Genomic DNA, 26,103 nt, shown 5'->3' on the forward strand with positions numbered 1-26,103 from the left:
CTTTTCTACTGGCAATTTTTTATATATGAGCCTATTAAAATCAATTATGTTAATGAATGTATAAATCACCTCTCGGCTATTCTTTTAGAACAAGTCATAAAACATAAGTTTTGCAAACAAAATAAATCTATAAAATGGTTTGTTTGTTTGTATTAAATCTCAAAGTACATAAATTAAAACTTTGTTTTTCATCCGACTTATTAAAACAATGCAGAATAATAATAATAACAACTTTCTGTGAGAGAAAATATGAAAAGGTAAAGATTAAATTCTAATGGTTTTAATCATTATTAAACCGTTTTGATTTCCCAACACTTTTTACAATCTTAAACACAAATGCATAAATGACGTTTATAACTATTTGAAGTTAGAAGTTAAAAGGAAAGAATAAATAGATCTTTACTTTCAAACTGATTTTTTTTATTTAATTAAATTAAAAGATAAGTGTTACAAAAGATACTTGAATGGCATGTTACTTTGATTCTATATCATTATCATAAGTAAGTGTAAGTATCCAATTGCAAACACAATTTCCACGTGACACGGCTGGAATTATAAAACGGGTGTTTTGGAGTTTAAAGAAGGACTATATCAAGTGGTCTGTTTTAGATAAAAAACATGTATTCTTATCCGTATACCTTATATATATTGTTTTGTAAAGGTAAGTAGCGTTTTTTGAATGGTTATATTCTTTCAATGTTAATTTTTACGTAGTAATTATTGTTCGTAAACGCATTTATTTGAAAAAACGTAACTATGTTGATTACTTATGATAAATGCATCTGGAACGTTATCTCACTCAGTAATGTGAAAATTGCATAGACTTAAACAGGTCGCGAAAATAGATATAAATGTTGTAAATTACGTTTACATAGACAAATTAATGTAGTTTAATTATTGACGTTTAAAAGCGCCTAACTCTGTTCTAGCCCTTTGGTCACTGATAAAAAACCTTTATTCGGTCCCTTCTTTGTTTTTCTTTATGAATTGTAAACCAAATGATGTGATTTAACCCGAACTTCTGGTGTATTATGTTTTCCATTATTTAAATTGTTAACAACACTTATGTCCTTATTTGATAATAAAAGATGAATTGTAATCTTGTAATGAATTTTTAAAAATTAAAACGAGTTTGTTAAGATAAAATAGTGTAATACTTTACATGACGCCAATGAGAAATGACAACATATTAATAAAGTACACTTGTTGAAGGTTCATGATGGCAAATCGGAGGATATTTATTTTACATCACCCTGATCTTATTTGTCTGGACAGTGGCAACTTTAAATGCATCTACTCTAGAAGCTTTTTGTGTCGCTCACTTAACATTGTGATCTACTTAAAAATGAGTAGTAGATAATTGAACACGCAGTTAAATATGTCAAACATATTCTTGATTAAAGACACTCAAATTAAGACTTCTTTAAACAGGCGATTCACATCATAACGGTTGGTCTAAAACCGCAACATAAAGATAAATATGCGCAAAACAAAATTCCCATTGATTTAAGACTTAAGTGTAAAAAGTCTAATGTATATGATGTTTCAGAACATAATTTAAGAGGTGTTATCTAACGGTGAGTCCGAAATAACGGTGATCCACAACATGATTAGCAAATGTCAGGTCGATAAATGACAATGGTCGTCGTACATGTTAATGTTCATGACTTTCCATATTGGATACACTCGATCTTCCTTAACAGTGCCGGTGTAGCTCAAAATCCAACACAACAACATCATTAAAACATGTTAACATGTAGTTGATTAATAAAACCTCTTCCGAGGAAAATAATATTAGTTTTTTTTTCACGGAATAAGTCACGTTTTGCTGCGAGTTTAGTCCCTAGATGTTACTAAACTTAGATCGACCTATTCCCGAAGAGAAAATTTGATATAGGCAATAATTTTATTTTTCAGTGTACGTAAATAAATCTCGTAGAGATACTTTTGGCAGATTTAGGGTATTTATTCTTCAGTTTATGTAAATAAATTATGTGTTTGACGCTTGCAACATTTTGCTACACCGGCGAAAATTTAGTACGACGGGTGTTCAAATATGAATGAAACTTGATTTATTTTCAGAAGAGCTCAACAAACAGTACCATTATAAATGTAATATACGAAGTGTTAGTCTTTTATCCGATTTGTAAATTTAATGCGTTTTCATAATCTTTTCGAGGTATACAGTTCAGAAACTCGAAAATAACAGAACAGAGATTTTTTTCCGCGTTTGATATTTTCTTCAAGCAAGGTATTTTCTGAGACTCGGAAATAATAAAAAGTCAAAAGGGGCAAGATCTGGCGAAAAAGGAGGGTGAGGAAGCTCGATAACCTTCTTTGTTTCAGATATGCTCGTAAAATGGTCGCTTTGTGTGACAACAATCTGACACCACAGAGACCAGTTGATAGTCGACGTTTATTTGAAATATTTCTTTAATCTATGAAAAATTTAGCCTTTGTAAAGTTTGCATTTACAGATTTACCCTTTGCTACGGCAATCTTTATTGATAAAGAAAATTACATACACGTCCTTTTTGACGGTCATGATGTGTTTTGCTATGCAAGGTATTTGACTTCCTTTGGTTGCCCATGTTTTGTTATGTATCGTTCGGTTTGGGTCATAAAAGTTAACACATGTTTTATCGCCAGTTATGATTTTTGCGATTTGTTGTTTGTAGGGAACTGTTTCAACAATTGTTTGGAGATTCTTACCCGACCTCTTTTTTGCTCTATAGTAATGTTTCCATCTGGCACTTATCCATCTCACTTTAAAATCACGTCTGATATTTGTATGAGCGGCTCCTACAGAGATACAAACGAATTTAGCTATATACATAGTTCTAGATCTTGCATCAGTAGCAATCAAATCCTTTATTTTCAACCATTTTTGCAGTTGCAGTTTTCGGACGGTGTGAAGTTTCAGTTTTCCGACGGCTTGCATAAGGTGCATCTTGCACTAAATACACATCACTTTAAAATTTATTTCACCATCGTGTGACAGATGAAAAAGAAAATTCAATGTTCCCATAAACAAGACATATTTAATTCAATATGTTATTCGCCAGTATACCAAGAGTACAGTGGATATTGATAAAGGACTGTTTTTGGTCAGTGAAAATGAGACCTTTTCCCAACCATTTTAGCTTTAGTATACAAGAGTAGATAGCGTTAATCGAATTAATGTCAAAGCTAGATTGAACTGATTTACACATGTATTGTATCCATTGAGAGTTAACGTAACCATGTAAGCGATACATGTACAAAGTTCGTAAAAACGTTGTTAAAAGCAGGATATCAGCTTAGTTGCATTATATTTGGACACCCCTCGTTGTAACGGCATTGCGTATTAGGTGCCTTTCTGTATAAATGATATTCTTCCTAGTAATTATATAATATTTATCAGATTTTATCTTGCCGATATTAAATCATGTTGTGAATGAAGTGTTTTAATAGAAAAGTCTTTAATAAAAAAATAATTTTGTCATTGTTTATAGGAGAATAGGTTTTAAATAAAAGTGTTTTTTTTTTAATTTTATTTCACTTCTTTAAATGTTTAGACTTAAGTTCGAGGACAGTACTTCTTTATTTTTTTTCTATAACTTTAATAATTAGTTTAAAAATAGAAGAGTATCAGCTTAATACCTTAGCAAATCTTATAATGTATATTTAAGCCATGCTTTTTAGGTATTGCACATGCTGCTTTGGTAGAAGTATGGGAACGTTCAGCAGCCATTATCCCATGCGATTTAAACGTACAATATCCAACATGGACTGGACCTAGTGGACTTGCGGACCCTCTTATAACCGGAGAAACAATGAATGAAGTAGACATAAAGCGGTATGAGAACACGAGCCTCATTATCATGAAGGCATTGCTGAAACATGATGGCTATTATACATGTTCAGATGATAATGGTAACAGTCAGACAACAGAACTTGATGTTCAATGTATGTACACAATTTTTACTAAGAAATAGGCATGTAATACTTAATTCGAATAATACATGCGTTTGTAAGTATGCTATCGAGTAAAATATGGTCATGGTAGCGCACACTTTTTTTCACCAGAATGGAAAATGAAATGAAAATGTATAAAATTCTCCAGTTACAATTTTACCTGTTCAATCGGTTTACAAGAAAAACATTTGCTGACAACATCTATCGGTACAACGAATTAGATATGTTGTGATAACATAAAAAATATATCGTATGAGTGCAATTCTTGGAATGGTAACAAACTATAGCTTTTATGTTTAGAATTATAAAGATTCCAATCTTCATCATATCAAATCGAAAAAAAAGAACAAGTGGGGAAAAATGTATAACATTTTGAACTTTTATACTTTTCACAGATTTTTTACCTTCGGCGAATTTATCTGCAGCTTCAACAGAGAACACCACAGCAGTGTTTACTTGTCGTTGCCATAGTAACCCACCTTGTGTGATATTATTGTATACTAGTTCCTATCACCAACCTGATGTTCTTTTCATAAGGAATTACCCTTGTGAACCAGTAAGTTCCGTTACTTTAGCATAAATTCATACAGCAAGATTGATTTGGATTCAATTACTTCAACAAATGCCAGCATTTAAATACTATTTGCCTATATGATTTATATTTTGAGCATAGTATAGACTATACCATTGTGTGGGAGAACCATATCTGCAGTTATACACAGAAGACCGAGATGATGCGAGTGACAATAATATGAACAACAAATTGAGGCACTTACTAAGAAAACTCAAATTGGCTTTGTATTGATTCAACTGACAAAATGGTCTTATTAGACGGGGGTCTAACTTATCTTGAAAAGTCAAATCTCGATAAGCAAAGGCCTTCTAAATATTTACTCTTTTGTTAAAGATTGTAAACAAATTATTATAAATTACACATACGTACATAGCTAATTAGTCCCCTACTGGTTTAACTGGAGGGGACTTAAGGTGTATCCTCCGTCCGTCTGTCTGTCCGTCCGTCAGTCCGTCCGTCCACAAAACTAGATCCTGCGATAACACAAAAAGTACTGAAAATATTTTATGAAACTTGATATATGGATAGATGGCAGTATGGAGATTATGCACGTCTTTTTCTTTTCTTCCTATGTTGAAAATTCTGGTTGCTGTGGCAACAAATAATCTGAAAATATGATTAATTCAAAACATAAACTGGATCCAGCGATAACTCAAAAAGTACTGAAAATATTTTATGGATAGATTTATAAGTAAATGGCAGTCTGTAAATTATGCACATCTTTTTCTTTCTTTCCATTGTTGAAAATTCAGGTTGCTATGGCAACAAATAGTCTGAATTTCAAGATTTCTGATTTACATTTTTCAGCTTTTTCACTATAAGTTCTTTATTTCTTAAGGTGTTTACTTCAAACTTTAAACTTTAAATACAAGTTTTTGGTCATCAACCACATCCTATGTGACAAGGACAAGGTTTACAAATCTAGTTTACAAATCTAGCACAAAAATTATCAGTATTACCGCCCTTGAACTTAGAAACTTATGAAAAAAATGTTGTTTTTTAAATAACTTCTTTATTTCGTAATGTATCTACTTCAAGCTTCATATATATGTTTCTTATTATCACTCAACATTTTTGAGTAGGTTAAATAATATAGCAAGTCTATTTCCAGAATTATGTCCCCCATGAACTTAGATTTTTTTCGAAAATTTGGTATTTTTTACTCCAACTTCTTCATACCTTATAGGATTTACTTTAAAATCCACATCGTAATAATATGACAAGGTTGTATAAACATAATTTCCTTACTAGGCAGGGAAAATGATACAGAAAACTTAGAACTCAAAAGATTAAGTTCATTCATGTCATTCATTCACTGGTAAAATTGAATGGCCAATGGCCCATCATAATGTTGCTGGGGTTCTAACCGGTAGGGGACTTATGGATTGCTTGCAATACTATGATAATTGCTTGTTTATTTCAATATTACATGTATAAGTGATAAAAATCTGTTCCATATAATAGAATATGTTCAAAATACATTTATTAAGGTAAACTGGTCGTATAAATGCCACGGAAGAATATTTCCCCTAGGAACCTTTAATCTCGAAACTAGCTTTAAATATTTATGTCTCAAATCCAAAATTACCCTGATTTCACTGTTTCAGACTCTGAAATATATTTTTTGCGCCAGCAGGATTTAATATTCATTCATTGATATTGAAAATATTTTTTTGCAGGTATTAAAAAAAAAATTTCTGTCATTGCTTATATTCTTCTTGTCATACATAGGATCCAAATCGTGAAAATCGAACAATGTGTAGCTTTGTAACAACAATAGGGATAATAAAAGAAAGTAACGGTCTCGAAGAAAACCAATGCGAATTCACGTACAAAGGCATTTTTAAGTTCTCTACACTTACTACAAAAAATACTTTTTACTGTAAGTCACTTGTTGTAAAAACTTTATTCCTTGTTGTTTTTGTTATTGTTGTTGATTTTAAATGCTATAAAGTTATTTAAATCGTATTATATGAAGCCACATTGGAATTTTCCATAAGCTTATAGCGAGGCAATCTTCAATAAATAGAGGACATCGAATGAGTGTAGTTTAATACTAAATTTGATAAAAACATATTATGCGAGCCTCTGGCGAGCATAATATTGTTTTATTCAACGAGTTCAATAAATTTAGTATTGAATCTACACGAATATAATATTCTTTTTATCACATATATAAAATAAAAACAGTAAACTGTTAAAATGAGTAATTTTTCAATGACGCGCCTATAGTGTAACGCTAACATTAGCGAGCTTTAACGCTATGTTTCTATATAGCGCAAATGACGTCACGTCCAAGTGTTATTACACTAGTGTAATATTGTTTTTATAAAATGGCTTTATTACACTCCTGTGCCGCAGTTTATGTGATAAATGTTATTATGTGACAATAGATAATAAAATAATATGAAATGATGTTCCATATTTTACATTTAGTTCCACCAACATATGTCAACATAACTGCAAATAAAGATGAGAAGACTGTGACCCTAAACTGCACAACCGATTCGTCAAACCCTGTTGCTATGTTAAAATGGTATAAAGGGAATGAAGATGTAGCCTCAAATAACTCTATAATCACAAGTGATTATCAGTCAGTCATTGTTGACGCGGAGTATAATGGTAAAAATATAACGCAATCTCTTGATATCAACGTAGATGATGTTAAAGATGGAGAGAAGGTCTTCTGTTGTGGAAAACAATTGAATACCGAGATCTGTAACTCTATTCTACTGGCACAATTTAGAGAAACATGTGAGTATCATACAAGGTGTTTGTTTATAACGTTAAAAATCATCATTTGTGACTTGTGATGATAAGATGTATCGTTGTTTCAATGAGTGAAAATTTTAGCTATCGCGTATAAGGGGTGACAAGGGTTGTTTTCATATCTATATACATTACCATAAGAATTACTTTTTCTATTGATCAAGTGAAGACAGTTTTCACTGGTTATATATCTTTATCTTATCAATTGTACTAAAATAAAAATATTGTCAAGGATATTTCACTGTCATTCATTGACCCAAAGATATATTCTAATCATAATATGAATGATCTTGATCTCATCTTTTTGACATACTTCGTCTGTATTAAGTCACGTATAAAACACGTCGTTTCATAGCATATCCTCTTAAAAACATAGTTTTTTTTCTTTTACAGCTGGTGGCTCCTGTCTTACAGTATGGGTGACTTTGATTATTGTTGCGGTTTCCGCCGTTATCATTTAAGAGAACAGCAAAGCACTGTTTTGTTTCGGTGCTTTTTTCATGAATGTGTTGTCGAGTCCATTGTAATTTATTGTTCAGTGCCATAATGTGTCATTTAGGTAAGGTGTTTGTACTAGTACAATAGAAAACAAAGTGTTATTTGTGCCATGTGGCGGATGCAAAAAGGCTCCCCGTATATTTAATCAAAGATGTTATATTTTCGATCCTTGAAGATCGTTCACCACGGCATAATTATCGTGTATACATTTTATGTGGTATGTTTAGTTTCTTCCATTTGACCTTTCAACTTTGGTGGTTCCAGTATTCCTACTTGAATACTGTATAATCACCCTTAGAATATGTTGCCTACTTTTTAAACTGTCTTTTGACATCTTGTCTGTGATATTCAGGGATCATAGACTCAGATCCCCTTTCAAAATTCAATATTATTTAATTTCGGCCATTGTTTTTCTCGTTTAGGGCACAAGCATTCTTTTATTTGGGGACCATATGCCCCTTTTCATGAAATATCACTACTATGTCGATGTCACATTGAAGGTTTTATGATAACCGCCGTGTGAGCACATCTGCAGATGTTTCTAGATTCAAAATTTCACCATTTTCATGTTTAGATATTGAATTCTGCCAGAGCCGGTGCTATGGGGCGTGGACGGTATCTTGCACTTTCCAGTACCGTCCATGACGAGACTCAATCAAACCAAGCCTGCAACATTTTCATTTCTGCCGTGTTGGACTTTCTTTAGGGATTCTGTTTCTTCTGTATTTTCTCTATTTTGTACTCAACAATGTATAATAACCTCATGATATAAATATTAAATATATATATATTGTAAATAATTTATGTTTAACTTTTACGGTAATATTTACTTCCAATTGAAGTTTCTTGGGGTCTTTTTGTAAACAAGTTTAACTAACGTCGTCGTTAATGCAAAGATTTCGTGACCCTAAACTGTACACTCAAATCGTCACAACCTGTAGCAGCTGTGAGTGGGATTCAGATTTAGCCTAGTAAGATAATGAAAATGTATCCATGTACAATTATATACAATCTATAGGGTTCTTTGATACGTTATTTATCTTCAATCGAAATATAGGATATACACCATTTTTGGAGATAAACAAGCAATAAATTTTTCAATATCTTATTCAGGTGGGAGAAACCAATAACCAAATAAATCATTATAATACAAATAACAAAGAGTTGTATAATAGTTTGGGGACCTTTCTGTTGAAGATGTGTTAAGAGTTAAATCGTATACATATACATGCACAGTGCGTTAACTGGAGTGCAGGTATTAATTACCCGCACTCCAGAGCAAGCCCGTTGATTGGCTCATTTTTGCTTTGGTTTACTTATAGTGACGGCAAAAAAAAGAGAAAGCGATAGAAATATCATATTCAGGTGCTCAATCATTAGTTACTTTTTTCTAGGGTTTCATTTTGTGATGACAGGGAACTAGATTTTATGTTTGACTATGCTAAAAAATAGAAAGAACATCAAAACACTCGGCAGTCTGATTAATATTCGGAGGCTATGCCCCCTCGTACAAATCAAATAGCCTCGTGTTTCGATGCTCATTCTATTTAATATGCAACAAACAATTAATATATTAAATATTTCATAATAACAATAATGTCAATAATTACAATATATACGAAGGGTTATCCAAACATTCGTTGACTTTTTAAGTATGTCTTGAAAGTCAACGCGTATTATGATGAAATTTTATCAGCAATTTTGTAGAATATCATCAATACATTTTGAAAGGAACATATTACTGCGCCAATAAATAATAATATTATATTGCTATTAAATAAACACATACACGACAATTGGCGCACGGTAGAAAAACGTAGATAGCCATCGTATATTTTTTGCCAAAAAAAACTAATAATTAACGTAGAAAACCAGCTAAACATCGCATGTTTCCTCCATGACGTCATTTAAGTGATTTCTTTTTAAATTGTGGACGTCATTTCCGTTAGTTTTGGTTAATATCGCTAGAAACGCCAGACGCCGATATTGTTTACAACGGGATAATGACGTCAACACGCGCCTTAATAAAGATAGGCGGCAAACCATTAAACAAATTATGGAGGCGGCCGTTTGCAGTTATGGAACAATGTGGCGCATTCTTTATGAACTTTGCGTATGTGTCACGTGTATCAGCAAGATGGGTGCCTAGACTTCTCACAGATGAGGAGCGAAACCGTGGTGTCTGCGAATCAACAGCATTTCTTTGCCGACACCGAAGGGAACCAGACCGTATCATCACGTACGATGAAACGTCGTTATGGACATTTGAGCCTGAATCCAAGCAACTCTCCAAACTCACTCCCGCCCAAGAAGGCTCGTGTGAACCGTTGTGAACGACTATGGTGATAGTATTTGCTGACAAGTCATGAATCATATTGTGTCACGCAGTTAAACGGGGATGCACCGTGAACTCTGCTTACTACTCATAGTTATGTTGAACTTTAATAAAACTTAATAATTGAATAAAAATAATGTAAAGAGCAGCAATAATGTAAAATCATTATAATTAATTATTTAATTAATTCATTTGTTTATTATTAATTTAATATTTTAAAGGTTTTACACTCACATTGTAAGATTGTTGGACTATTAATCTGTGCGGTAAATTGATAAGGTATTCATAATAATGAAAATGTTATTGATTGATTACAGGTGTTGAGACGCAATCTGGTGCATGTTTTGGAAAAGAAGAGGCCGGGTCTTCTGATCAGCACATTTCTGCTACATTATTTTTGTTTACATTTAAATGAATATTATATTCGTTACATGCTAATTACAGGGCAAGGGATAACTGCGGGGTCGCCGGTTCCAGGCCATTGCCGATCTTATGATAGCTACACAGCTTATTCTGTGTCAATTAGATGAAACATTGTTTTCAACTGTGTACCAGCGTTGGATCCATCTTTATGAACGATGTGTGCAGGCTTTGAGAAACAGTTACGGTCATTGACTGCGTAATGTTATTTACAAGTTGAACGTTAAAATGACGTTGACGTCAATATTGTTATGGGGTTCGCCGCTGTTGCCGATATGTGTTTATGAAAAATTAAATATTGTTGTATATTAAGAAGCTACTAGCATGATTCTTTCTGTGTTTATTTGCTTTTTTTTCTTCTAAGCAGTGTAAAATCTTCAAATGAATATCTAAAATATATTCTACGCGATTTTTTGGATAACCCCTTGTACATTATCAACATTTCACAATGCAATTTAATAAATATATGCATACTAGGTTTTGTAATAGAAGAAATCTAATGCAACAAGAAATGTCGAACGACACATATGCCCCTTTCTAGCCCTTTACTCATACTAATGGTAATTTTGTTATAGAAACATGCTGAAAATGGGTATGTGGAAGAGTTCAGTTATGGAAAAAATGAACTATATATGAACTGAAACTGACTGAAAGCTATCATTAATAAATTATACAAGTTGGAGGGTAGCTGGAATAAAATTTATGTTACAAGCGTATAAATGTAACCATTCCGATATTTAAGGACCCTGTGACCTTGACCTTTGACCTAGTGACCCTGAAAACAACAGAGGTCATCTACCTATTAATTGTTATTTAAATTATTCCCAGGTAGAAATCGGCGAATTTATTTGTAAAAGTTTGATATTATATCTATGGTAATAGAAGGCCTTAAAGGTCTAAAAATAAAAGCAAATCAATTATTGAACAATTAAGGACCAAAATTATTTTTCATAATCTTAAACATTTCACCATAAAATTACGTTGTTCAATGAAATGAAATATACAAATATAAACATCTTTACACACAACATTACAATTTTCATAAAATGAAAATAATGATGTATCCCTATGGACAAGTTATTGAATATAGGGATATGTTTACCTTTATTCTAAGTGTCAAGCGTTGTTATTTCATGATGGATAAATCATGAATGATATTTAAAATGACACTTTTAAATTATTTGGTTCTTTATAGCTTACTCTTATGAGACCTTTTATATTTCATTATTTAATCTAGTTATTAACAAATTCTCCCTGTTCTTTTGTAAGAACCACGTGACTACGTGTTGTATGTTATTGCTTTAAAATCTATTAATAGTAACAGATTGCTGATAAAACATACATGTTACTTGTGAATGGTTGGAAAAATGTATGGTGGCTGATAAGATGCAAATCATAATAATTTTGTATAAACAATTACAAAGTTATTTTTCATTAATCGGTTTTATATTTTATATCAATAGAAAGGTCTGTATACTCATATTTTACACATTAAAGAATAAATTTTAAAACTTGGCCATTTCTGTCAAACTTCTGACAAAAACGTTCAATAGTTTAGTTTAGGTTAAAAATAGATTAATGCCAAAAAAAGCACATTTATTGAAATTGTCGTCATTAAATGACTTCTTATCCAGTTACCTCTCAGACATGGGTTCGATCCCCGGGAGATGCTTTGGTAGTTTAGCACGGAGAAGGTATTCTAGTACTGGTGTAACTCTGCAGGAACGATGGTTAGGAAACTACCCTCCTATATGACTGAAATGATGTTGGGGAAAGGCGTAAAATGAAACAAACAAACAAACAAAACAAACAAAAACATCCGAGGGATTTTACTTTCCAAGAAATGTTAAACAATCCGTTTGTTTCTTTTCCTCACACAGTTTAAGTCGCTTTCGTTTCAGAAAATATTTCTGACACCAAACTAAGCTACTGAATTATACCACTTCATAAAAATCCTGAAATGAATCAAAGACAACAACAATATTTATATGTGAAAATTGCAGAGTCTTATTATGATTGATAATGTCTTTTATTTTTGTAAACTAACCAAAGATTCACAGATAAAAAAACAAACCAATCAATAAAATGTGATTTATTCATTTTTAGGTTGCTTATATGAGTATTTGACAAATACTGATATACATTTTCTTTATACATGTATAAATATACCAACAAAAGTACAAGATACCAACAAAATGAACACTTCTCGTGTAAAAAAATACATTACGTATATATTCTGTTTTAACAAAGATAAAGATTAAAACACGTATATAATATGATGCTTCTTTGCTCAAACTTTTGTTGTTTTTTATACTCGGATTACCTGTTGTTCAGAGCAGGAAGATTTCTCATTAATAAAATTTAGAATAAGAGGTTAAGGTCGTGCAAATTTACTCTAGTTAACAAAATGTAAATAATAAACACATTGTTTGGATTTGTTTTCAAAGGACAAATACAACCACCTCGTCAACCCGATATACTTATGGTATATACCAATTAAGAAGACAGATGTCTAAAAGGTGTAGATTCTTTTAACGTGAACTGAAAGACAATAACTTCATGCATGCATGCATACAATTCTTAATTCATGTGTATATTTTAGTATGATTGGCTTTTTACATATTAGTCAATTCATATCATCTGCGTTAATATTTGTTATAGTCACCTCTCGGTTTACAATTAGGAGAAGTCATTTGTCACAAAGAAATTAAGTCCAAGTGTTAAATCAAATTTAAGGAAAATTAGTCAACACTATCAAATAGACAAAACAATTAAATAATAATGCTGTGACCTCAAAAGCTAGAAATCAAAACATCCGAAACATACTGATACAATGCAAAAACAAAGTAATTTTGCATAAGAGTCTTAAGAGCAATGATATAAATGTATAAAACATAAAATCATAATGGTTTTCATAATTATTAAACTGCTTTGTTTTTAAGCACCATTTACAATCTAAAACACAAACATTCACTAATGACTTTTATAACTATTTGAACATAGAAAGTTAAAAAGATAATAAATAAACTTTTACTTTGATATTATTGTTTTAATCACGTTAATGGCTAAGTGTTACAAAAAGTACATTGAATTTCAAGTCTTTTTTCATTCGATATCATTTTATAAGTAAGTTAAAGTATCCAATAGAATGAAAACAACTTTTCATGTGTCACTGCTGGAACTATAAAACAGGTGTTTTGGAATTGAAAGAAGCACAATATCGAATGAACTGTTATATATAAAAAATATGTATTTTAATCCGTATACCTTATATCTATTGTTTTGTACAGGTAAGTAGCGTCTTTTTAATTGTTAAATCTTTTTAAATGGTTTTGTAAGTTTTGTTTACAAACACAGTTATTTACAGCGATTCTTCAAAATAAATGCATGTTTAACGTTATATCACTCAATAAAGTGAAAATTGCATTAACTTCAAAACAAAGTCGAGAAAATAGATAAACATGTTATTAATTACATTTACACAGATAAATAAATGTTTCTTTATTTTAAAGCATAGTAAATATACATTGCCAAATTTTGGATAGCGTCAATATAAGAGCATGACATAAATCTGTAAAAGACTGAAAAGGTGGGTCATCAAATACTTGGCAGATATATGTACAAAGCGCACGTCAATGCAAAATGAAACGTCGACATTTCCATAACAATACAAACATGTTCGATACCAACATATCTACCAGGTTAAATCATCAATTTCGAAACAATGCTAAACATTTTCTAAATTTTAAAATATAAATTTTCAGTATATACTCTTCCATGTTTTCGGTATTATACTTTTCCGTGTAAATGTCGGTTCTATATTCTATGTAATGAAATAAGTAATAGAAAGAGCATCGAAACACGAGGCTATCTGATTTTTACGAGGGGGCGTACCCTTTCTCTTCCGTCACAATTGGTAACCCCCAGCAAAAATGAGCCAATCAATGGGCATGCTCTGGAGTGCGGGTAACTTTTACCTGCACTCCAGTTAACGCACTGTGCTTGTATATGTATACGATTTAAAACTGACACATTTTCAACATAAATGTCCCCAAACTATGATACAGCTTTATTTTCACAACATCAAGCATAATAAAATTGATTATATAGATCTATATGCTGCTGAACATAAATTCTTTAAACCAACTGATCATCATCTACATACTGGTTTTCCCAAATATTTTAGAAAAATCAATTTGCAATAGGAACAACAATATGTAGCAAAATATCCGCATTTCGCATTTCTAGTTACTTGCGGGCCAAAATATCTGTCTTCTTTGTAGAAGAAAAGTTGCAACACTTGAAGAGAGTAGTTAGAACATTATATCTCAAACTGGCAAGGATTACTTCGACATTGAGAAGATTACATGCTAGATTTAAAGTTTCGAATCCGGAACTTATAAGTAGACCAGAGCAAACCCTCTGGTAATGTAATACCACAACTGCTGCTAAATCACGTAGATCCTCCGCTGAGCCGCCGCCTATGAATAATATAATCCGGAAACAATTCCGGTAACACGATCAAAAGTACTTCCGATAGACATGAAAATGACATTTCTATACTTTACAGAAAGTATTCCTAGTTTCACAAACTGCCCTTAAGTACGCTTTCTGTATTTACCGGCATAATTTTAGAATGACAGACATTTTTGAGATTCGTAGAAGTCATGTGTACACAATAACGCTTCTTTTTTGACGTACAGAAGTTTGCATATCTAAGATCTTTACTCCACGCCGATGCTATTTGGTCCGGTAATTCTTTACACACAGGTGAACTCCATAACGCTACGCCGCTTCATTCCTTACGGGGACACGTTTTATACAGCAAACGATAAAAGACAGAGAGCTGAACGTCAAAGATATACATACTTTTTGCGTCGATCATCATTTAGCAAGTAAATGTAGTAAGGTAACTAATATTGTTAAACGTTAGAAAATTGTGAAAGAGAAAAAATTATATTTATTATCTATGAAGCTACCAACTAACTGCATGTTAATCGAACCATCGATGCCGCTTTTGTAAGCGAAAGCACCACCCTAGCATCTGTGCTACAAATGCTCAGCTGTTAACTACACATAGTAATTTCACATTCTACACAACAGGGCAGACCTAAGGTTTCGTTGAAAACCGCTATTGCGAAAGTAAAATCTGGAGTTACATCTGGTACCCTTTGTACTATTGTTAATATTTTATTTGACGAAGGGACACATAGGTAATTTGTGACAAAGAACTCTCAGAATGACTCGAACTCAGAAGAACGGGAACAGAAGTCGAACGATTGCTTCATCTTCAAAGAAAATATGCCAAATTGATAACGTGACAGTATGCTATTTAACTGATATCAAACTAAATATAGCTATAGATGTCAAGATTGTCTTAACTATTTCCGTCCCCCTAAGAAACGTACAACAAGTCACAACAGCACTCCTGTGTCCTCTTGGGTTTAAATATACTAAAAGTCTTATTAGTTGGCAGAATAGAGCAGAATATATCAATTGTTTAATAACAAACTTATTTCAGAGAAATCACTTTGATAAAGCAGATATAAATATCACCTCGGTAATGAAAGGAACCAGACAGAAGTTGCAGATGATACAATCCCCTTCATGTATTTGTGTTGCAAGTCTACAAGCCTGTTGACCAGTGGTATACATCGTCAAAGGTAAGCAGTCTACATTGGTCATGTCGAAACTCGTATTTTGCCACTCCAACAATTGACACTACCGGCACTCGAACTTATGGCTGCGGTTGTTGGAGCCTGTCTTACAAAACATGTGTTATATTCTATATAAGCACATTCAGTCTACTTGTGGTTAAATATCTGCATCGGTTGGTAACAAATCGGTAGTTGAAGATATTTATACAGAACAGGGTAATGACGATTCACGATTTACAGAGAAGGGAGGTATTGTCCAACAAACCAGAATCCGGCTAATCCTATTAACAAAAGGTTGGTGGGAGCCACTTATTGAACTTACAAATACAACTATCAGAACAATGTTAGCTCGTTCATTTATTATTTACGAGAACATTCAGACCATAGAAAAAGATATTGTAGGTATAATGAACGACATACCACTTACTTACGTCACCTCCGATATAGGAGACCTAGACGAATTAACACCGGCGCACCTTCTTTATGGGCGACGTATTACATCCCTTCCATATGATGGCAATACACAAAAACCGCATACTGTTACAATGTCTGACTTAACGAAAAGGGCACGGATGCAGGCACAACTAATCAGTCAATATCGTTTACGAAGTCGTCATGGATATCTTACGTCACTACGTCAGTACCACATTCAAAACAACAAGAAACACTGTTTGAGTTGGCAACGTTGTACAGATTTATGATGAATCACCAAGCACGCAGTGGAAACCAAGCGTAATCCTTCAGATAATTTACGGTAATTTCAGTCTTGCACGAGCAGAAATTTTTCGCACGAGTGTTCTTATCACTATGAAACCTATTGTAAAACTGTACCCATAAGAATTCATTTCTACATAATCCAAGTAATCATATTGTGTCGGAGAGAATGTCGAGAAAATGTACGCTACGTATAGGCAGCAATTTTCATGACTTCTTGACGGCTGTATTCAAGATGACGTCAACCTTTCTATCAATGTAATATCCGTTAACTTGTAAACCATTTGAATGGTAAAATACTTATATAACTATACCCTAAAAGTACTAATTTAAAAGCTTTCTATATCTGTTGGAGGTGAACATTTAAATTGTGTTAAAGTTGAGATGTTACAGGGGTTAGGTAAAATTTGTTATTAAATACATGTATATCAAGGAGAAGAGTTGATATGCTTCCAAACATTCATACTTAAACATTCTTCAGATGTAAAATTATTCGAGATATTTCTTACTTTGCCTTTTTATCATTGTCTGTATAGTGTAGTTTGTATGCTATGCTTGTATTTAAACAGAATATCGTGTCATCATAATTGTTTGAACGACCCTGTCTTGTATGTCCTTTGGATCCCATAACTGATTGAAATAATGCAAACAGATGCACCTACGGTCTGCATCACAGTATGAGTGTGACTAAAAATCAAACACAAATTTAAAAAAAGCACTTTCATTGAAAAGTGTACACATGTAGATAATTTATTTATCTTTTGCAAAGGAAATTAATATTGTCAGATCCGGTAATATAGTGTTCCCTTCCCCTTTGGCTTTATGAACCTGTTTGTTCAGCCATTTATTTGTTTTCTTTGAATTCATTGTCAGTTTCCAACTATTTCCTATAATTCAATCATTTATTTGTTTTCTTTGAATGTCTTATCAGTTACTAATTATTTATCATTTAGTGATTAGCCTGTCCTTGCTCTGCCTAGTGCCCTGTCCTGTTTTTTGTTTTAGGTCCGCCTGGGATCTTTGTCACTGGTTCTTGTTGCTTGGTTATGTGGGGGTTGCGTTCATTGAACGATGCCTTTCCTTTTTGATCTTGTTAATCATATTTGAAACTTTGCTCGATAGTTGTTATGCGACATAAGAAACCTTTAGCAGAAGATAATACAAATGTTTTATTTTTATAATATTGCCAAACGTTACCGATGCAATAAAATTTTATTTAACCGATAAGGAAAACTGTTAGTATTGTAACTTGATTATTTTTAACTATTCTGAGTGATTTTTTAAATGGTTATATGTAACAGTATTTTTATGAAAGACTTTACAAACCTGGAAACAAAGTGATTCATCGGAAGCAAATATTACCACAAAATAACATGAAAATTGCAGACTCTGTTTAATTGAGTCTCTACATGAGGTAAATGAGACCTAATAGGTGCCCTGTCTGTACATAAAGCCAGTATTAAGAAAGAGAAGTCTTGAACCAAAATTTACTCCTGTTTTTTTTTTATTAAAGAATTGAAGTTAGATCATATATTAAATAAGGAAGTTTTATTTGTTTTTTTTTTATATTATTTTTATCAGTTTTTAGATATTTTGATTTGAAATTCGATGGCAAGATAACTGTTTTTCATTTTTTCTTTTTATTTGTTTTTACCTTTAAATTTATAATAAGTTGCCAATTGAAAAGAATCTGCTGATTCGCAAATATTATAATTTCAATTTAAACCATGCTTCGTTTAAGGCATTGCACATGCTGCTTTGGTAGAAGTATGGGAACGTTCAGCAGCCATTATCCCATGCGATTTAAACGTACAATATCCAACATGGACTGGACCTAGTGGACTTGCGGAGCCTCTTATAACCGGAGAAACAATGAATGAAGTAGACATAAAGCGGTATAAGAACACGAGCCTCATTATCATGAAGGCATTGCTGAAACATGATGGCAATTATACATGTTCAGATGATAATGGTAACAGTCAGACAACAGAACTTGATGTTCAATGTATGTACACAATGTCAACTATATTTTTATGTGATATGCAGGTATAATGTATGCATTCGTTTGTAAGTATACATTTGAATGTAATTGTGTGAACGGCAATGCAAACAATTTATTTCAACAGTATGGAAAATGAAATTAAATTAACTTCTGACATGTGTAAAAATTCTTCAGTGACAATATTATTTAATAAGGTTATGGCATTTTCAATTGTTGTACAAGAGAAACGTTTGCTGATAGCACCTCTCAGTTCTATGAATATAGGGAGGACATCAATTCTTATGTTTCTTTATAAGGTATTACATGTTGTTTTGATGATAGAAAATAAGGTTATCTCGTAATTCGTGCAATTCTTTAAATTATAAACTATAGATCTTATTATTAAAAATACCTATTTTTATAAGTCGTATCATATTTCGCATCGTGAAAAATGTATAACATTTTGAATTTTGACTCTTTCACAGATTTTTTACCCATGGCGAATTTATCTGCAGCTTCAACAGAGAATACAACAGCAGTGCTTACTTGTCGTTGCCATAGTAACCCACCTTGTCAAATAATTAGTCTTACGTTTTCCTATCACAGACCTGATATTTTTGTCTATAAGAAATATCCTTGTGTACCAGTAAGTTCCGTTCCTTTGACATAACTCCTAAATGAAGGATATGATTTGCATTCAATTACAGTGACAATTATATCCATTGAACTGTGGTCTGCTTGTCAGTCGTATTTTTTATAAGCCAAAATTGTGTGCCATAAAATTTGTGTCCCAACTTTCTATCCTAAACAGTTTTTTTGTTGTTTTTTTTTAAATGTTTTGTTATTACAAAAATCAGAGTTTTAATGCAAACATCTTTTAGCCTTCAATATATTTTAGCATCGAGTTATTGATATTAATCGATATGCAATAATGACAATCGGCACACCTCGACTATTATTCATAACAATTTCGGTTAGATTATTTTTAATAGTTAATAAAAAAATTATTTTACTCGTATGCCTATAAATAGGACTTGTACACAATATAATACCTGAAAAATCCCAGAATTTAATACTTTTTGTCTACATAATTAGTTTTTAGGGTTAAGATAAGGCTGTTCTTTTTATTAATACCATTGTTTTGAATGCTCTTATCTGCCATTAAACACAGACGACATACAATATGCGATTGACAACAGTAAGTAATAGTTACCGTACGAGGAATAGGTCTGCCTAGTATTTACAGACCCGGGTGGCGATTTGAAGACCGAGAGAGCGTAGCGATCGAGGTTTTTAAAAGGCCACCGGGTCTGTAAATACTAGGCAGACCTATTCCGAGTGCGGTAACTATCTTACCTACATGCTCTTTTGTTTTTCTATCCATACATCAGTTTTTAACTCAGTATTTATTAATATATTACTCACAAGTAACATATTATTTATGTACTTTATCATGTTTAAGAAAGCATTCCAAAGCCAAGCAAAGATACCATCCGCTACGCTCTTGTAATTTATTCGTTCACAAATCAGGTGTTATTTGAATATTCTCGTGATTTTCGTGGGGTTTCATTAGGTAATGTGCTTGCTGAGTTGAGTCACAGAAAAAGAAAACAGAAATTGTCGAATAGGGAAAGGTAAGATCATTATTTTGATATATGAATACATAACATATTAATAATATAAGCAAATACTGAGGAAGATAAAAATGTTTTCTAATCATAAAAACGGAACACTTTATCTTTATATATAATAAATTTCATGGTAAATAGATGATCAGGCTATTTCTTATATAATTAAAATATAAAAGGAAAGTAAAAGACGGGGTTATATGAATAAATATTAGTAATACATGTAGTAACACAGTTATGTAAGTTGGGTTTTGTTGTTGTTGATTTTTATGATGGCTGATTTTAAACGTTCTTAGAATTTCATCCATGTTTGGAAGAATTTTCTTTCCGTGTATTCTTAATTAGCATCATCCGTTATAAGACCGCATAATTATGTAAGCACGCAGTCTAGAATGGAAGCGCAAATCGTATTCTTGGTACTGGTATACAAAATCCAAATTGTAATGTAAAAATAAATGGGAAAAATGAGAAAAACGGTCTTATACTTAAGATGAACTATACTCTCACTGAAAGTAATATTTTGGGAAAGAAAGATGCAGAAGTTGACTTTGATTCGATATGCACCAATAATATAATCGTCGTATATATCCTATAATGCAGAATTGTTAAAATAATGCAGGATTGTGCAAATTCAGACATAGTTGTGGAAATAACTAGTATCTTATGAAGCTATATAGTTCGGCAAATGTATTAGGTATACCGAAAAGCAAACTTTAAAGAAAGGCTTTATATGCGTTGTTATACTCATTAATATGGCGAAACACAAAACTTCAACGCCAGAACAGTAGCCAGTTCGTTTTTCTCACAAATAATCTGGAATATAAGTTATGAGGGTACTTACAGCCGTATGTGCTAATTTATTTCGATTAACCTTTAAAATATATATCGACCCTTTTTCCTATTCAATCTTTTTTTTCAATTTTATTTATTCACTCAGATCATACATGACAACATGAGGTAATAATACAATTACATAATAAATGAGGCTTCAGAATCAGAAAGTATCAAAATATATTTTATATAAATTGTTAACATAAATATTGCGGGAGAGTCAGTATTAAAACATATACTTCAATAGGGTTCTCCACAGCATTAAATTTATACAATTTTTGGCTCATTTGAATCTTAATATAATTTCTTTAATAAATAAACAAAGTCTTTTTGTAATCTGGAATGTTAACATCAGTGTTCATAAGAAGATCAATAGCATGTATATTATGTTTCTGTAAATAGTTATGTTTCAAAAAACGTTTCCTGCTGTTATTAAAACAAGGACACTCAAAAATATAATGAAATTCATCAACAATTGATCTATCACACAGTGTACAGACACGCCTGTTAAGTTCGATGTTGTTCCAACTTCCGGTTTCTACTGGCAATTTGTTATTTCTTGTTCTAAATTTTATCATGTATTGTAAAAATTTTGATGGAGTTTTTACAAGATATGTTTCAAAACAAAAGTTATGTTTGGATAATCTATAATTTATACATTTACTAGAATTCTCAATATCAGAATACCATTCATCTAAAAATAAATCTGATAATTTTTGTTTGACTGACATCGTTAACCATTTATGGTTATGAAATTCATGGTTATGCCAAATGTTATACAGACCACATTCATACAAAATATTCTGAACAAATTTTATCCACTGAAATCTTAATCTAGATACAGTCTGGGAGTTATTAAAATTATTTAACAAAATACGATATATCAAACACGGTAACTTGTTCTGTTGTGGTATGACTAAGTCAGACCAATATGATATAATTCTACATTTAATTTCAAGAGATAGTGGTTTAACACCAGTTTCACCGTAAACCATACAATTTGGTGTACTTGACTTTAAACCTAGAATATATTTTAAAAATTTAAGCTGTACTCTTTCAATACAATCAATATTACCAAAAAAAAATTACTATTCAAAGTGGTCATTATCCCCCCCCCCTCCCCCACAATTCAGCGTTATTTTACGGTGAATATTGTGTACTGTAATGCACGAGTTTCTCGACTTCACATATATTCTATTGTATAGAAAACAATAGAACAATAACCGGTCGGTATCTATTTGCAGACCTGTTAACCGGTCGGTAAGTGATTTACTAGACCGCTTTTAACAAAGGAGCCGGTAGGTAAATGGGTTTTGCACAGCACGTAAAGGCAGTTTTTAAAATTATTTTTGCTATCTTTCAATTGAACTGACAAATGGTCTTATTGAAAACGGGCTCTAAATTATCTTTAAAAAAAGTCACATCTCATATTAGATTCATTGACTGTATAAATACCTAGGAAGAATATTGCAGTGTTCTTAAAGCTGTCATTTATAATGTCAAAGATACAAACTAGTTTAACGGTTAATGGTTTTGATTTACAACCCATTTGACCGCTTGCATGTCTGATAGTGCAAATATTGATACCTCGAGTAGTATTCTATTAAAAGTATTGCCCCTGGCATATTTTAACTTTTACCGGTGAGCTTTGATCTCAAAACTAGCTTTAATCATTTATATAACTCTGAAATTCATCACGCCCCAAATTTTCCTCGAACTTTCAGGCTTTGGAATTTGAAATCGCTAGCAGGACTTAATATTCTTTCATTGGTACTGAAAGCATTTCGGCGCAGGTTTATAAAGCATTTTGTCATAGGTTACTTTTTTCTTGTCTTACATAGGATCCAACTCGTGAAAATCGAACAATGTGTAGCTTTGTAATAACAATAGGAATAACAAAAGAAAGTAACGGTCGCGAAGAAAACCAATGCGAATTCAAATACAAAGGCATGGAGAGGTTCTCTACACTTACTACAAAAAATACGTTTTACTGTAAGTCAATTATTGTGATAACTTAATTTAATTTATTTGTTGTTGTTTTTGTTACTGCTGTTGTTTATCTGAAATGAAGTTATTCAACTGATGTTTTTTTATTACGCCATTTTTATATTTTCTTTTTTCCATAAGTCTATAGCGAGGTCATCTTAAATAGAACTAATGTGACAATAATTTATTACATAAAATAAAAAGATGTTACATACATTTCATTCAGTTCCACCATCAAATGTCAACATAACTGTAAATAAAAATGACGACAAGACTGTGACCCTATACTGCACAACCGATTCGTCACATCCTGTAGCTCTGTTAAACTGGTATATAGGGAATGAAGATGTAGCCTCAAATAACTCTATCATCTTAAGTAATTATCAGTCAGTCATTGCTGACGCTGAGTATGATGGTAAAAGTATATCGCAATCTCTCGATATCAACGTAGATGATGTTAAAGATGGAGAGATGGCTTTCTGTTGTGCAAAACAATTGATTACCGATATCTGTACATCTATCCAACTAGCACCAATTAGAGAAACATGTGAGTATCATACATGGTGTCAACTGTTATTTATAACGTAGCAGCAAATTATCATTTTGCAAATCGTGATAATAAGACATATTGTTTATTCATTAAATCAAACTTTAGTCATCACACCATTTTACTCATACGATCGATCTATATCATCTTTTTGTAATAAGCTACATATTATATAAGATTTGAGCCGCGCCATGACAAAACCAGCATAATGCGTTTGCGACCAGCATGGATCCGGACCAGCCTGCGCATCCGCGTAGTCTGATCAGGATCCTTGCTATTCGCTATCAGTTTCTCTACTTGTTATAGGGTTTGTAAGCGAACAGCATGGATCCTGATCAGACTGCGCGGATGCGCAGGCTGGTCTGAATCAATGCTGGTCGAAACCCATTATGTTGGTTTTGTCATGACGTGGCTCATTTGTTTTTTTATACCATCTTTAACATGTGGCTTTATTTTTCTTTTACAGCTGGTGGTTCCAGTCTTTCAGCCGGGGTGACTTTGATTAGTGTTGCAGTTTCCGTCATTATCATTTAATTGAACAGCGTAACTTATTCTAAAATCATCAAAATATGATAGTTGACTTGAACTGTTATGAATATTATTATTCAAGATTATCATAGTTTTTGGACATTTATCTTTTCGGAGTGTTTTAGTTCTTTTATTTATGACGTAAAACGAATTTAATTTATGTATCAGCTAAAAGACAAAGAAATATGAATTATGAAAGATACAATTAAGAAAGTTGGCTATGAAATACTGAGCGCTGTTTTTCACGAGATTTAATCACTACAAGATATAAGCGATGTAGAAACAAGTGTCATGGATGGCATTCTGTGAATCATTGATTTCTTATGGTTACGCTATCAAACGGACCTTTAAATTACTTATGTCATCGTCATGCGATTCAAGAGATTATTTTTTACGTAAAGTAATTACAATTTACCTTTGCAAGTTACAAAATGTTTTAACCAAATTGATAAAAATGAGTCGAAAAGTAAGTTAATGTCATTTTAACACAGTTAATGTTTTATCGTACGCGTACTATTGAATAAAAGATCAATTACAATGTATCTGATGTCATTTGATAAAATTATCGGCAGATTGCCATTATTACATATTTTCAATAATTGGGAGGAAAAAAAACGTCAAGAACTAATCAATATTGTCGAAAGAAAAAGGAACGACCTTTCCAATGTATCTTATTTCTGTACTGAACAGTTTTCCAAAATTTCGTATTTTGTGTTGTTCATAGTCCACTTCAGATCCATACTGTTTTAGGAAATTGAATTTCTGAAGATGAAAATTTACCTTTATCTGAACATATTTATTATTTTCTAATATCATTCTGACTTTAAATATGATTACTATATAGCTTTCTAGCGTTCTTTTTTAAAACACATCTAGTGTTATATTCAATGACAGAAAAATCAATGCACACTTTATCATAATATCTCCAAATAAATCATGAAATCCAATTTTATTCATGCAAAACTATAGCTATGACAAGTTTTGTTCAGTACAGTTCAATTTATTTTTGTGGAAATCAACACAAAATTTGCCATCTACCATTTACGATGTCATATAGCAATGTCAGAAAAAAGTATAAATCATATTGTGCTAAATTGAATAAACATTCTTTTAATTTATCGATGACATAAATTGTTTGAATTTTGAATAGCTGGCCACGACCCTATACCTTTATAGTTTCTTCTAGCAGCTCATATTGGACAACCAATAGACATTATTGCATTCTGACTCGTCACCATTTAACTACAATTCTGATTTCTCTATTTACATTTTCTTACAAATCAACCACAATAAGTAATTTATGAGAGCAAAATAAAAAACTAGCTTTTCGTTATTGATTCATTAAACTATCATTCGATATAACTTCCAAATATTTTTCGAATCAGAAATAAGCCTTATCATTGCAATAGATGTTTTTTTCGACATATTTGTTCACCATTCTTGAAGTAAATGATCCTTCATTTTGGCTTTTAACGCATTTACATAGATAAAATAAGGATTGAATTTTAATCTTATAATCATCAAACCAAGAATATCTCTAAAGAATTTATTCTGCTCGCCAAATATGGTGTATTTATATTTTGGCATGCATCTCTATAGACATTGTAAGTTGGAAAACATATTGGGGAGCTTTGATTTATGAATGTGAATGCAACTAGGCCAATATCTCGCGTTTAAT

General features: G+C 32.0%; 1 protein-coding gene across 1 annotated transcript; it reads left to right on the top strand.

Annotated features, from left to right (window-relative positions):
• The first annotated feature begins 2,546 nt into the window (after positions 1-2,546).
• Positions 2,547-8,565, top strand: LOC132714916 (uncharacterized). Its single transcript, XM_060697843.1, has 6 exons — positions 2,547-2,565; positions 3,685-3,948; positions 4,353-4,513; positions 6,263-6,413; positions 6,968-7,285; positions 7,694-8,565. Exons 1-6 carry the CDS (start codon positions 2,547-2,549, stop codon positions 7,759-7,761), a joined length of 981 nt encoding a protein of 326 aa, XP_060553826.1. The 3' UTR covers positions 7,762-8,565.
• The last annotated feature ends 17,538 nt before the right edge of the window (positions 8,566-26,103 follow it).

The sequence above is a fragment of the Ruditapes philippinarum genome, unplaced genomic scaffold (assembly GCF_026571515.1).
Source record: "Ruditapes philippinarum isolate M1 unplaced genomic scaffold, ASM2657151v2 ctg633_1_1_1_1, whole genome shotgun sequence".
NCBI classification, from domain to species: domain Eukaryota; kingdom Metazoa; phylum Mollusca; class Bivalvia; order Venerida; family Veneridae; genus Ruditapes; species Ruditapes philippinarum.